The following is a 15,404-nucleotide window of genomic DNA, read 5'->3' on the forward strand; positions in this document are numbered from 1 at the left end:
AAAGAGGACAGAAAAATAATTTTGCTTTGCCTTTGTAACTTGTAAAAACCCCACGCCCAAAACATTCACCCCCAAAAACCCCTAAGCAAACAAAAAAACCGCGCACAAGAAACCTCACAGTGATAGCTCTCTGCTCTCCATTTTCACCGTTCACCGGAGCAAAGAAAACAACAGAACCATGGACCTGGACGACTTCGACAAGCCGAGCCAGGTTGCTGCTCGGCCCAGCAGATTCGTGCCCCGGTCCTCCAAGGCCAAGCCGAAACCGAAATCCGAACCCGTCGTCAAACAAGAGCCTCCGAAACCGGTTCCCGAGCCCGAACCCGAAAAGCCAGGGCTGAAACCTAAACCAGAAGAACTGGATGCCCTGCTTGCGGAAAAGAAAGAAGAAGAAGGAACCGATGGCGCGCCCAAAAACGAAGATTCAAATGGCGGGTTGAAAATGGAAACCGATGAAGAACCAAAAGATGACGACCCTATGGAAGAAGACGATGTCGAAGACGCAGTTGTGCGTGAAATCGACGTATTCTTCAATCCTCATATCGATGACAACTCTCTGGTCTGTCAATCTCTCTCTCTCTCTCTCTCTCCCTTAAGCTCGTTGTTGCTCAATTTTTTATTTTTTATTTTTTGGGGAAATGTTTTCTTTACTTCTTTTGATCTTTCTTTATCAGTTGTATGTATTGCAATATCCTCTGAGGCCATGGTGGCGACCGTATGAGTTGGAGAACCGGTGCGAGGAGGTGAGGCTTAAGCCTGCCACTTCAGAAATGGAGATTGATTTGTCTCTTAATCTTGACCCTAAGAATTACGACGAAGATTGCGGTAACAGACTTAAAATGACTAAGCAGGTCAATTTTTTTGCATAAAGATTGTAGCTATATCTTAATTCTGTTTTTGATGTTGTGACATTGTTGCCTACACTGTTATGTAATGCAGTGTGGTTTTGTGTTCTTGGATTTTTCCTCAGACTTTGTATACAACATGGAAGCCAACTCGCACAACTGGAACTGGCTATGCTGTTGGGGTTTTGATGGGTGATAAGGTGTGTGCAACTTTTCTTGACCTTTTGAAGTATCATCCACGGATTTTATGTTTAATGTGGTTGAATTTACTATATTACTATAGATTGGTAAATGAGCTAGATTTCTTTAGACAATTGCGTATGCGTTTACTCCAGCCATCCTGAGTTTCAGAGAAAGATGTTTTCAATAAGGTTGGTTTGTCATTAAGATCGTCTGAGGAGACCGTGATTCCAGGAAAGAAGTAATGACCTTTAGTTGTGAATTTGTGGCCGATAATCCTCTCAAATTGACTCAATTTGATTTTTTGAAGTAAAAGAGAAAAATTGTGAAAGGCTCCTGATCTTGTAGGTCAGTTAATTTTCCTATCAAATTTCAGATGATATAAACAGTATTTTCATTTTTGAAGAGAATACACTTATTGCTCTTGAAAATATGCATAGTTGAACAAGTAGTGTTGGAATATTTACCTTGGAAGTGGTTAGGTGTTTAGTATGAATGGTGTTAATTTGTTGAAGGGTAGCTAGGTTTGAATAATTACTTGAATGCCCGTATATGCTTAGTTACTGAATTTTAACACAGTCTTCAGACCCCGACAAGGTTCACTTTCAGGCCTGTATAAAGTTTCGTGAAAGGGTTCTTGCGTAAATTTTAGGCTGCTAAATGCTTCTCCTCCATATGTTGTCTCTTAGTTCTGATAAAAGTTGGCCAGAAAGCATGAGTTTTTGTTGTTTTGGGATTAGACTGAGCATGTTAGTGCACAAATCCAACACTCTTCGGTTGGTCAAATGTGTCATATCATGCTAGGCCCCAAGGTGATTCATTTAAAAGGGTGCTTGTGAAATCATGAATATATGGGCTTGCTTGGTTTGGTAGACGAGAGTTGTGCATTTATTTCATTGAATCTTTGATTTATTTATTTTAATTATTTAAATATAATTACCATGGATGCCCTCTCTAGACATACGCGCACGCAAATGCAGACAAATTGTCCTTCTGTGTTCTCTTTATATTGGTGGTTTTGCACATGCAATTATACCAACAGATTTTTTTAAAGGTTACACACAAATGTTGCAACGTAATTAGTAGTTTCTTAGTATCTCTTGCGAGAGTAAATGGTTTTTAAAGTTATAGTTATAGTATCTCACTTTGCAACACAGTGTTGGTTTGACTCATTGATATAGAAGCATTGAAAGAGGTTTTGCTTTTTTTCTTAATCTTGCAGTTACACTTGAATCCTATTGATAAAGTTGTGCAGCTCCGACCGTCACTGGAACATTTGAAGTCTGGTTCTTCAAGAAGGAAGAACAGTGTCACAGGGGATGCAGAAGTTAAAGTTAAATTAGAGGAGTCTAGACAAGAAACATCTTCGGGTCCATCGAAGAAGCAGGTTCTCTCTCTCTGTCTCTCTCTGCAATTTGATATTTTGTAGGAAATTAGGGCACTACAGTGAAGAATTTTTTAGAATTTGGACCCATTTTGTGCATATTTTTAACTTATTAAAATCTATCCAGTATTTAGTTTTAGATTTTACAATGATACTGCAGTTTTGGACTTCTCTAACTCCAGCCTGAAGTCTGACTCCATCTCATCGATCCAAGTTTTGTTTTTTTTAAAACTTTATTTATGTGGTACATAAGAACAGTTGAATCTATGTTATGAACCATTTGAAACTATTTTCTTTCAGACCAAGCGGATGGAGTCTTCAACTGAGAAAAAAACGGAAGATGAAGAGGTATGGGAGTGTTACTATTTATAATCTCAAACGTCTGTGCAGAATGAGGATTATTTAATGAACTTTGCTTATTAGTATGATTCTTTTCATTCTGATCTGACGGCATTGAAGTATTAGTTCCTCCCTCCTGCTATGAATTTGGATTTCTTAGGAGAAAATATTACTACTTAGTAGCACAATGTCAGATAAGAAATTGGTATTCTGATCACTTAGTTGAGTATGACATCACCAAGCTTTATTTCTAAGTGCAGTTCATAAGTAAGAAGTTTTGTTTTCCTATGAGACAGGTGTTATACCTTTCGGTTGAATCCTTTGACTATTTCTAACAATTAACTCGTTTTTTGGGTGATATTATAATGAACCATATGAAGGATGTGTTAGAGATTTTTCATGGTTTATTCTTTTGGTTATAAAAATGGATAAATTTATTGTTGGTGAGGTTTGTTTTTGAAGACTAAGCATTCTGGTGGTCATTCTTTATCTTGCCAGCCTAGATACATTCTTTATCTTGCCAGCCTAGATACATTCTTTGGAGCCCAAGTATTTTGACGATTGCTCGTTTATGTTGCTGTCGTAGATGAAAATTGTCTGAATGTCTGGAAACACTAGACGTTTTGTTCTCCCAGGCATTCCAAACATGGCAGTATCATTGCCATTTTAGCGATTTTTCAAACATTCGCAACAGTGGTTGCTTTGTTGAATTGTTATTTCACATTTTACAGGATCTTTGATTATATTGCTTTATTATCTTAACTTATTCCGTGGAATTAATGCTCCAGATTTCGTTTCTTGATTTCTACCATAAAAAAAAGGCTTATTATCACAAAACATCCCTGACGTTTGCGAAACTATCACATTGCATCCTTAAAGTTTTTTTGTATCACTCATGGTCCCTAACGTTAATATAAGTGCTCTCAAATAGTCCTTCTGTTAAAAAAAATGTTAAGTCTAGGGATATAATCGTCAAATCAATCCAAAACTATAAAATATATATATAAGTTTCTCTCTCCCCTCTTTCTTTTCTGTTTCCTTTCCTTCTCTCTTCTCTCTCTCTCTATTTCTTTTTTTCTTCTTTCTTCCTCTCCCCGAGTGCAGGCCTCTCTCTCCTCTTTCTTTTTTATTTCCTTCCCTTCTCTCTTTCTTTTCTTCTTCTTCTTACTCTCCCCGAGTTCACTCTTCTCTCTCTCTCTCTCTGTTTTTCTTTTTTTCTTCTTTCTCTCTCGCTATTTGACCCGGCTCCAACCGAAGAATCTATGAAATGGGTTTTGGTCCACTTGGGCCTGGAGCTTGTAGGAATGTGATTATCATGAGATTGGAAGTGAGAGAGTTTGGGAACAAGGAAAGATCATGAGAAGAGTTGAAGGGATGCTGTGTGAGGAATTTTCACCTGCATATTATGGGCTCTGCACTGTTGTTGAAATGTTCAGTGCCGGCACTACCCATGTTGCAATCACGCCTCTTGATGTCTTGAAAGTTAATATGCAGGTTCGTTTTATTGGTTAAGAGAAGGGAAGGGGAAAAAAAAAAAAAGAGAAGACTGAACTTGGGGAGAGGAAGAAAGAAGAGAAAAAGAAAGAGAGACAGAGACAGAGAAGAGAGAAGGAAAGGAAACAGAAAAGAAAGAGGGGAGAGAGAAACTTATATATATTTTATAATTTTTGATTGATTTGACGATTATATCCCTGAATTTAACAGTTTTTTTAAACAGAAGGACTATTTGAGAGTACCTATATTAATGTTAGGGACCATCAGTGATACAAAATTTTTTTAAGGATGCAATGTGATAGTTTCGCAAACGTCAGGGACGTTTTGTGATAATAAGCCTAAAAAAAATGTACTTGGTGTTTTGTGTTTGAGTTTCTACAAAGGACTGTGTGCATTACGGTGGTTGATTTTATTAGATTAGTTGGGATAATATCTTCCTCCTCTGCCTCTTTCAGAGTTGGGTTCCACTTCAGTATCATTCCTCAGAAAGTGATTTTTCGGCCAAATATTTACGAAGGATGGTAGGACAAGAAAGTTCTCCTATACAGTTTACTATGAGCCCGTATGTTATTTATTTCCCAATACTACCTTTTTCACCATTCTTTAAAAGCTTTTAAAATTCAAATTATAATGGTTAAATTTTTATTGTTATTTGAAGGTATGACTATGTTAACTCCTTGTGTCCTAGAACGTGCAAAGGTTCTTCAAGAAGGTGCGGTCATTTTCATATTATTGAGTTCGTCAATTTCCTTTCTCTTTAACATCGTGCATACTGTAATATGTTGAGTTCCTTTGATTAAGTTGTACTTTTGAAAGCATCATCTTAAGTTTTCAAAGAGGTAAGCGGAGTATCAATTTTGCCCTTCTTTTAATAGTTGCAAAAAGCTGAAACTGATGGGGTCTTTTAATCTTGCATGAAAACAGAGGATGTGTATTTGAAATTTTGAAGATGAGTCTTACATATAGAAACAAAATACAGAACGAGAAGCAACCAAGACATTGTCATATAAAATTATTGGTTGACCTCACATTCCCCTTGTGAAGTTGGTTATCTTAATCCTGTTGGCTGGCTAGATAAACAACGAGAGAAATATATACTATATGGTGATTGCTCTTGTTTTTGCCTGTTTGTCATTTTGGTGGACAAACAAAGTTTTTGGTTCACATGGTTTTGTGTACATTTATGCATATTTATTTATTTACTTGTTAAGGACATAGCTTTTGAATGAAAACATTCGCACTTTTTTTAAACCTTATTTTGATTTTGATTTAAATATGTGAATGAATGTCGTTTTAGGTTTCTACTTTCCCTGCCTCTGGAAGAGCGTATCAAGAAGTTGCTTGTTGAGGTTGGTTGCAACTTACTTAAGCCACATATTAGTGTTTTGATAATATTATAGTAATAAATTTGAAGCTGGTGCGTACCTTTTTTTGTCTGACCTCATAGTAGCATTGTGCCTTCCATCATATGGAACTGGGGCTAATTTTCCATCATTGTCTTTATTTTTGAAAAATTCTAAGTCATGACAGTGGATTCATAACCTTCAGAAGCACACTCTCTTAGGGCTGTTCTTGAGCAATCCATTAATTCAAGATTGTGCCATAACAGGAACCTGTAGCTCGTCGGTTCAGTGATCTTAAGAAGTACTTCGCTCCTGATCACACTGGGGAAGAACTTCTGGATGTTCTTCAGAAGCATGCTCAATTACTGCTGGACTCTGGTCTCTGGGTTCCAAAAACTTTATTGCTATATCCATCCAAAGATATGAAAGATAGAGATCATGTTGCTCGGCAGACAGCTAGAAATTACGTCCTAAATTTATTTAGGAAGAACACTGTAATCAGTAATTCACAGTTGAACCTCCCACAAAACCATAAAAATCATGTGTATGAATCCATGAAAATTTTAGCTGTCTCAAGACCTTCCTCTCAAGATTGGAAATTAAAAGAGAAGTCAGATAAGTCTTTTAAAGAACTCTACCCAGACATCTTTAAAAGCCAAGAACAGAACTGGGAAAGAATGGAAGAAAAGTTGGCGAATGCTTTTAAAGCTCATACTGACCGTGGTGTGAAGAATGCTTGTATGACTAGTAAGCCTGGCAAGTCACTGAATTCTGATAAAGGTACGACAAAAAGTGCAAGTGATGTACAGATTGGGGGAAGAACCATGTCAGATGAAACTCGAGCAGCTTTACCAGAGGCTATAAAGGAAGTTCTTCAAGAACACAAAGTTTGCAAGTAGGTGATTTGAGCTGTAACCTCTGCACATTTCACAATTTGTGAAGCTGCATTCATGCATCAAAAAGTTTCTGATAGATTTTCTGTAGTAGACATTGAACTGGAATTATAATTGCTAGCATTAGGTAGTTCTGCTAGTTCCAACTTTTATTTTATTTTATGAAAAGTCAGGTGTTTTAGAAAACGAGATAGAATTAGTTAACTCTTGACAGCAGTGTAAATTTTTTTAATTCTTATGCCACCTCATTACTTCTATTGTCTCTTGTTATTTCTTAGTTAAAATTTTGAATTTAATTTTTTGGTTATGAATATCATGTCTACCAAATTTGGCAATTACTTTATCAATTTACTTCAAATTTTCATGTAAAATGTGTAAGGAAACATTAATTAGTACAGTTATGGGTATCAAATTTAATTGTTTAACATGCATGATGAACAAAAATACTAATACTAGCATTCATATTTTAGTTTGGAATTTTAATCCTGTTAGAACGGCTATTAATGTTGCTCTATTATTAAGGTTATAACTATAAAACGGTAGTTTCATAGTATACTTGATTAAATTATCTTTTGAAAAGGTTTCTGCTGTCCTTCACCTATCCAGTTTACACTTTACAGTATTAACGCTCTTTGTTCTCAATATGATGGTGCAATCATGAAGTTGTCAGAACTGATGGAAGTATCTTCCTCTATCTTGTAGTTTTGACTTGCAATTTTCTTGGCAGCTTTAGGCTCATATGTGAAGGATTACGGAGGTTGGCAGTCAGAAAATCTTCTCTTCCAAAGGTTGATCCTAAAACTAAAAGGGTGATTGATGCAGCATATGGTGTTGATGCTCCTCAACATGAGTTGCAGAAAGTGATATGTCAAGTTGCAGCAGACATACATGGGTTATATGTCTTGAAATCATCGCCAGAGCACTCAGAGCATGACAGATTGAGGTTGTTTCCGTTTTCATCTATTTATTGACAAAGTGCCTAAAACATATGATGTTGTGTACCTTGGTGTAGGGATGATATATTAACAGAAGAGGTTATAAGAATCACTTGTTTTCTTACCAGAAACTATGATGATGTTGTGGTGTGTGTTCCACGGTGATTTCTGAATGAGCGGGATTCCATCAGTTGCAAGAATTGTTAAGTAATAAGTTATACTCTTATTTACTTTGTATTTGTGTTTGTTCTTGCAGGAAAGTTGTTATTGATCTACTATGCACAAAAGGACCTGATGCGAAGCTTAAAAGAGGTGAGGTTTTTGAAGCTGCCAAGATTGCCCTTGAGAGGGACATCAACACTAACGAATACAACAAGGTTAGTTGTTTCTTATGTTTGTAATCTGAAGGAGGTTTACATTGGTTGTCAGGCTACCTAACATAAAATTTCTCCTTTTTTCTTTATTTTGACTGTTTGTCACAACAATTTTTTTAAAAATAAGTGAGAAGACCCTAGGCTCTAGAAACCCCTAAGAAACCATAGGTGTTCTCTTCTTGTTGCCCAATGTTTTCAACTCTGTAGTTGAACCCAATTATATGGTTCTTGTGTATCAGTGGTCAGCAAAACACGTTGATTCTTCTGGAACGACGGTACTAGCAGTTCTTGATAAAAACCCTTGCTTTTCTGTTGCACTTGCACCTCAGCATGGAATTGCACATTGCGTCTCAGTTAACCTCATCTGTACCGAAAGATAGGGATGAGGGCTCAATTAGTGGCAATGAAAACCAAATCTTAGAATCACGGTTTAATTAAGTTTATACTTTTTACATGTTTACATAACAGTCTAGGAGGGGTCTCAGCCCTTGTGTGTAGCAGTGTAAATGCTATATCAGCGATGACTGCTTTTGCATGTTAACCAGAAGTATGATTCTTCCATAATAATTTCTCATTAGAAGTTGCTTACTTGTGCAGGTCATGAATGATTTTTGCGTGTTCAAGGGTTCTGCTTGGATCTTAAAAAGCGGTGACGGCAGTCCGAACTAATTTTGGAAACCTGATGATGGATTTATGACAAAATTTTAACCGGTGGTTCAAGGAATAGGGAGCTGCCAAATTCATTTTTTCTTTCTTTTTCATGAAGTACATCGTTGTGCAATGTTAGTAAATTTTGTTTTTTTTGGGATTGCCATGGCGGCCAAGGCCAAAACAAGAAAAAGAACGATACACGCCAACTTGTACAATGATAGTTTTATGCAGGCGCATTTTCAACATGTTATCTTTGTTTCCTCTATAACAAGCTATCCGAGATTTACCGTGATGAACCAAACTCAAAACACACGTATATTGGGACTCCCATGGAAATTTGATGAAACCTTTTGGATGAATAGTTGAAAAGAATTCTATCGTTGGGGCATTTCGTTGTGTGGTTAATGGTCTAAACCACCTAGTTTTTAGATCTCAATTAAGAAATATCTTGGTGAAAAATTTGCAAAGTTTAAGATTATTTGACAATTTAAACTTTTATCGTATTACACATGCTATATCACACATTATTAGATACTGATCTTCAATAAAATTTTGATAGAGCATTGTGTTACGCTAACTCTTAATTTAGTGATATTTCTTTTCGTGAGACCATCAAAATTTCAATATTCTTGTACACATTTCGATGTTTGGTATAAATCATAGCACAAATTATCTTTGTTTCTATACGGACTAAAAGAAGAGATTAGGTTAAGAAGAAGACTTAAATAAGGATACCTCTTCTTCTAGTGTTATTTTTAAAAGTCAACATTTTTCTAATGTTATCTAATAAGAGGTTTCAAGTGCAATTTCTAATTTTTGGTAAAATCTCATCATAATATTACTGGCCGCAGTTTGTAGTAAAAAGTTCAAGAAAAAAAACACTTATACCGCCTAAGGTAAATCCTTTCCGCTCAACTCAACTTCGTGCTCTCTATAAAGTGGAAAAATCCCAATTATCGAGCCCTAGATTTCTCACCGCTCAGAGTCGGTCTAGTCTTCTAACATCGCAGACAATTTCCCCGAGAAACAAACGCCAAGTAAGACTGTGATAGAGAGCAACTCCGAGAAAGTCCGGGATAACTGAAACCTAAGATGACGGACTACGAAGGAAGGTACGAAGGGAACGGAGAGGACGCTGACAACTATGGCGATGGGGGTTCCTCTCCCCAACCTCGTGCTACCAACCATGGCGGTCCCGACGATTACAGCGATTCCAAATCTCAGGTACACCAAGAGTTGCAAAATTATGCGATTACTGACTTCTTATTTTCTTCTGATTACATAAAATTAAGATCGCTGCGAAGGGGCTCCGTTTATGAGGGTGTTTTAGGGTTTATGTTGGGTTAGCTGGACTGGTTAGGGTTCTTTGTATAAATTTAATGTTGTTGGTTGTGTCTGTATGTGTATGATCTGCTCGTTTTCTGCTATGAATCTGGGGCTTTTAGTTTTTCCTTTTTCATATTTTATGGAAATACTCAATATTGGGGTTTTCTAGGATTATGCATTAAAGTGTATTCCATTGTATCTTAGATATCCAATCTTAGAAAAGCTTGTTGATATTTATTAGCACTTGAACTTCCGGTTTATTTTTGTAAAGGATAATAGACTCTTTTCCTTACTTCTGATAAAATATTTATTTCAATATCTTTCTGAAAATGGTGTATATTAGCTTCATTTCATCAGTTATTTTAAGGTACAGTGATCTGATGGTCTCTTTTGCAGCATGGCTCTCGTGACTATGAGAGAGAATCTTCAAAGAGTAGAGAAAAGGAAAGAGAAAAGGGGCGTGATAAGGAGAAGGACAGGGACAGAGATCGGGAGAGGGAGAGGGACAGAGATAGAGATAGGGGGAGAAGCAAGGACAAAGATAGGGAAAGGGACAGGGACAGAGATAGGAATAGGGATAGGGACCGAGATAGAGAAAGAGAAAGGTCTCGAGACAGGGATCGTGATCGTCATCATAGGGACCGCCACAGGGATCGCGAGAGAAGTGAGCGGAGGAGAGATAAGGACGATGACGATGATGATCACTACCGTATCCGGGACTCTGATAGGTATGAGTTTTTTTTAGCTAGTTATTTACTTGTAAAATGAATGTTCTGTTGTGTGCTGTCAACTGAGTTTGATGCAATTTGGAATTTTTTATATTGATTGTTACTAGTGTGTGAATTAATCAGGGGAAGCATTCCCTTTTTTTAAATTTCTTTATTCTAGAAACAAATCCTTTGAATTATTGTGAGTCTTATTTCTATTTCTATTATTATTAATAATATTATTATTATTATTATTATTTATGAATTGATTTTACAGGCGGAGGGATTATGACAGAGACAGGGAGGATAGGCATAGGCGCAAGTCTCGGTCTCATTCGAGGGGTAGATCTGAGCACAAATCCAGATCGAGGTCACGTTCTCGTTCACGCTCAAAAAGGTAGTTATTTGAGAGATTAGTATGTGAATGTGGATAAAAAATGCGTTTGAATCACTTTAAAGGGCTTCCTAACTACCGTAGCAAATTCTATATTTGGAATAAACACTTGGTTGACATGAGTTATTGTCATTCAAATTTTTTGCTTTACTCGGGTCTCTTTATCGACCAACTTATTGTTAGTCATTTTGCTTGCTTGTCGTCTTTATTCGTACTATTTGACTATGTAGGATCTAGCTGCATGGATTTAATTAGGAAAAGGAACTTTGATGGCGTACATAAATATCTACTATCCGTAGTGGTTTAAATTTGTAGGTCATGATCAAATTTATACAAATAATTTTTGGCGTAATTTTTAAATATTGTGCTCCTTGGAGTATGTTTTGATTAGTGTTATCTTTCCAGATGTATGGGGTTTTCAAAATTTGTTCTGTATGTGTTGTGGTTTATCATTTATGTACTAAATCTTTCGTATATTTGTTTCCCTTTTATATGAGTTCGGTATGTATTATCCAGATGTATGGTCTACAGTAACCAGTTTATGTAGTGAAGTAGAGAACTATCAAGTTATATGAATTCTGTAGTAGAGATTTCTTGTATTAGTTTCATGTAGTTTATGTCTGGGATAAGATGGAAAATTTTGCAGATTTTATTTTTCTCTTTTGTTGCGATCATAACTTTTTTTAAGTAATTCCCAGAACGTAGGTTTTAGTCTCAGGGTTTTAAGTTGTCACTTATATATTATATTTGTTCTTTGTATCCTGACATTAACTCCTGCAGCAAAAGGATTAGCGGTTTTGACATGGCGCCTCCTGCTTCTGCAATGTTAGCTGGTGCTGCCGTTGCTGCAGCAGGTACATTTTCACTCCTATACGTAGGATTGTTATATTTTGTTAACTGCCTTTTGTCTTTGTTGGAATAGTGTGGAAAGTTCGTATCCAATTGATGGTGTTACTTTGGTAAGCTATATTTTGTTCCTTCACTTGTGCATATAGCCTTTATAAATCTGCGGTCTGTGGACGGGTTATGATTTTTTATTGTTTAATTGGTGAAATAATTCTGGGACTGAGAGATCTTTCTGGTTTTTTCTTGTGTTTGGTGTTTTTGTTTGTTTGTTTCTATGTCTTGTCCTTTGTTGTAAGAAGGCAATGTTGGGCTACTTGCCCCACTGTGATGACAATGGGTGTGAGCCGACTTCTGTAGCTTTTATGTACAAGGAGGAATCAATGCACCGGTTTGATGGATCTTGTTCGTCTTCAACCGGCAACTATTGCCTTTTTTTGGTAGTCTTACAAATATTTCCTCCAGAACTTGTAAATGATGTATTATTTTGATCTCCTTTTGATAGACTATATAAAATTGAAGGTTAGGATATCCTTAATCTAATGAATTTTCATGGAAAATTAGTGGCAGAGGAGTCATTTGGTATTTACATTCAGTTAGTCCTAGAAGTTAAATTTGATCTGATAACTGAAATGGGATCTAATTTTTTTTGCAGGGCAAATTCCTGGGACTAGTCCGACCATTCCTGGGATGTTCCCAAACATGTTCCCTCTAGCGACCGGTCAGGTATCTCTCTCTCCTCTCTTGCTCACTTTCTTTCGCTGCCTTCATCCTCCCTTCCCTCGTCCCTCCCACCATCCCTCCTAACATATTGCGACCCACACATGTTAGCATGCTTGATCTTCACTAATATTATGTCTTTTTGTGTGCTTACAGCAGTTTGGATCCCTTCCAGTTATGCCTGTACAGGCAATGACTCAACAGGTTGGCATGATTGATAATTTTTTTTTCTTCGATGCATTCCTACATCCGACACTCCCCTATATGTAGCATGTGCTGACATTAATTGTTTTTTATTTATAATCAGGCTACTAGGCATGCCCGACGGGTGTACGTTGGAGGGCTTCCTCCTACAGCAAACGAACAGGTTTACTCACTTTTTTTAACCTTTTATTATTTGTGCTCTTCTACTTATGGTTAGTAAAGTTACATTGTTATATTCTTTGACATTGTTCAGATAAATATCTATTTTTCTTCAATGAATACTTCCATGAATTTTGTTTTTGTTAAATTAGTCACGCTACAAAAAGAATAAAGAAATATGGTTTACTCCAAATGTACAATGTGTCTTAATGTGCCATCATCTGCAGTCGGTTGCTACATTTTTCAGCCAAGTTATGGCTGCAATTGGAGGGAATACAGCTGCCCCAGGTATACTGATGTTTGCACTCAAGTCTGTACATAATCAAGTGTCCTTGCCTAAAGACGATTACCTAATTGTTTTCCTATTTGTTTCATGCAGGAGATGCTGTTGTCAATGTTTACATTAACCACGAAAAGAAATTCGCTTTTGTTGAGATGAGATCGGTTGAAGAGGCCAGCAATGCAATGGCTCTGGATGGAATTATATTTGAGGTATTCTAAACTTCCCTTGTGTTTAGATCAGTATAGGATTGTTATTTGTGCCGCTTTGACATTTTGTAAAGCAGATTGCATGGTATTGACACTTTGTGAAGCATATTGCATGGTATTGACTTTCCCCCTTCTTTAATTGGGTAATTAATACAGGGAGCCCCTGTAAAGGTGAGGAGACCTAGCGACTACAACCCATCTCTTGCTGCAACACTTGGTCCAAGCCAGCCAAGTCCCAATCTGAACCTGGCTGCTGTTGGGCTTACACCGGGTTCTGCTGGTGGGCTTGAGGGTCCTGACCGCATATTTGTGGGTGGGCTACCCTATTACTTCACAGAAGCACAGATCAAGGAGTTGCTGGAATCCTTCGGACCCCTTCGTGGTTTTGATTTAGTGAAAGACAGGGAAACAGGAAACTCAAAAGGCTACGCTTTTTGTGTTTATCAAGATCTTTCAGTTACGGACATAGCTTGTGCAGCACTTAACGGTATTAAAATGGGTGACAAGACGCTCACAGTTAGGCGTGCTAATCAAGGTGCCAACCAGCCCAAACCAGAGCAAGAGAGTGTTTTGTTGCATGCACAGCAGCAAATTGCATTGCAGGTAAGAGTTAAATTGGTTTTTCCTTTAGAAAATTGTGTTATGGACAGGTCACTCCTGCTGAAGGAGTCCGTAGTCTGCAGTTACTGATATTTTGGTGAAAAGGTGTCTTTTTTTGTTGCAAATATGATGTTTACTTTAGAATTGTCCATGTTATCCTAGTAAATAATGCATAAATTATACATGTAGTTGTAGACTTTATAAAATAGTGTATCCTTGATAAATATATGATGTAGTTTGAAAACACTCTTTTTCATAACTTATCTATATATTTCATATTATCCTTGTACTGAATTTTTAATCTTTTCGTTTTTGGGTGAGAATATTTTATGTAATATGGGCCGTATTTCCTAACATGCAGTGTTTAAATGAATGTGCTTATATACTTTACTCAATAATACTTTCAATCTTCTTAATATTGATTCTGATCTGAACTCGACTTTAGTTTTGGTTTAACATCTTGAGGTGTTTGTTTCATTTGCAGAGGTTCATGTTGTTGCAACCGCCTAGTTCTGTCGCCACCAAGGTTGTATGTTTAACTCAAGTAGTAACTGCAGATGAGCTTAGGGATGATGATGAGTATGAAGATATTTTGGAAGACATGAGGCTGGAAGGCGGAAAGTTTGGTAAATTACCATCACTCTAGTGTTAATTTCACAATTTCTTTTTTTTTCTTTTAATTATCCTACAAAGTTTATTGTGGTATTGATTTTCTTTTTCTTTTTTTTTGTCGCCATCTTTCTGTTTTACAGCCTTTTTTGTAGTCACACATTCTGCTATAAAGATTCAGGCCTAACATTCAGACAGAAGCCTCCCTAACCTTCTAACTGAATTCATCTACGATTTGTTTTGTTGTCTATTTCTAAGATCTATTTGTTTTTCACTGATTTGCAGGACCGTTAGTGAATGTCATCATCCCACGTCCAAGACCAGATGGTGAACTGTCACCTGGAGTTGGGAAGGTTGGTCTGAATTCTAGTTATTAATACATTTAAGTTTGAAAAATCTGATTGACAGGATAACGTCTTCTACTTGCTGAAACCAATCTTCAATTCACAGGTGTTTTTAGAGTATGCAGATGTTGACGGTTCTACGAAAGCCCGCACTGGGTTGAATGGCAGGAAGTTTGGTGGTAATCAGGTGGTAGCAGTGTTTTACCCGGAAGACAAGTTTGCCCAGGGCGATTACGAGGGCTAGTTGTTTGTCCTAATATACATATTAACTGGATTGTCAAGATTTCTTAATTAGAACTTTCGAGTTTGCTATTTCCTCAGTGTTCTACATTTAGTGGTATCTTGTAGCCTAGTAAGTAAACTAGGATGATTGTTCCTTTTTTAGTTTCTTTTTTTGGTTGAAAATTACAATTGTGTACTTTTCCAGTTGGTGCGAGAAGTGAAAATATGAACTTAAATATGAGTTATGGTCTCTGTGGTTGAATGCACTTCAGCTTTTCATAAGCAAAACCACGTATTTTTCATTTTTGGTATAAATTAAACACTTTGAAGCATTTCTCAACAACAACAA

The 15,404-nt window shown here is 36.8% G+C and overlaps 2 protein-coding genes across 5 annotated transcripts; both read left to right on the top strand.

Moving 5' to 3' along the window:
• The first annotated feature begins 41 nt into the window (after positions 1-41).
• LOC110765353 (SIN-like family protein) lies at positions 42-8,683 on the top strand. The gene is made up of 12 exons (XM_088244324.1): positions 42-559; positions 675-851; positions 971-1,045; positions 2,248-2,412; positions 2,710-2,757; positions 4,698-4,804; positions 4,901-4,954; positions 5,540-5,591; positions 5,852-6,480; positions 7,206-7,421; positions 7,670-7,790; positions 8,385-8,683. The coding sequence occupies exons 1-12, from the start codon at positions 179-181 to the stop codon at positions 8,454-8,456; spliced, it is 2,097 nt and encodes a 698-aa protein (XP_088100450.1). The 5' UTR covers positions 42-178; the 3' UTR covers positions 8,457-8,683.
• Positions 8,684-9,368: 685 nt separating this feature from the next.
• On the top strand, positions 9,369-15,296 carry ATU2AF65A (U2 snRNP auxilliary factor, large subunit, splicing factor). Of its 4 annotated transcripts, none has more exons than XR_002528020.2 (13): positions 9,369-9,662; positions 10,161-10,492; positions 10,749-10,868; positions 11,646-11,719; positions 12,364-12,434; positions 12,585-12,632; positions 12,736-12,795; positions 13,019-13,079; positions 13,171-13,283; positions 13,437-13,883; positions 14,365-14,506; positions 14,633-14,842; positions 14,940-15,021. XR_002528020.2 is itself a non-coding variant. In XM_021968445.2 (13 exons), the coding sequence occupies exons 1-13, from the start codon at positions 9,531-9,533 to the stop codon at positions 15,075-15,077; spliced, it is 1,803 nt and encodes a 600-aa protein (XP_021824137.1). In that variant the 5' UTR covers positions 9,369-9,530; the 3' UTR covers positions 15,078-15,296. The 4 variants fall into 4 exon arrangements, 3 of the variants coding, with proteins under 3 accessions (XP_021824137.1, XP_021824134.1, XP_021824139.1); XM_021968445.2 differs by having other exon boundaries at positions 12,588-12,632; positions 14,775-14,842; positions 14,940-15,296; XM_021968442.2 differs by having other exon boundaries at positions 9,370-9,662; positions 14,775-14,842; positions 14,940-15,296.
• The last annotated feature ends 108 nt before the right edge of the window (positions 15,297-15,404 follow it).

The sequence above is a fragment of the Prunus avium genome, chromosome 7, assembly GCF_965620075.1.
Source record: "Prunus avium chromosome 7, drPruAviu1.hap1.1, whole genome shotgun sequence".
Taxonomy (NCBI): domain Eukaryota; kingdom Viridiplantae; phylum Streptophyta; class Magnoliopsida; order Rosales; family Rosaceae; genus Prunus; species Prunus avium.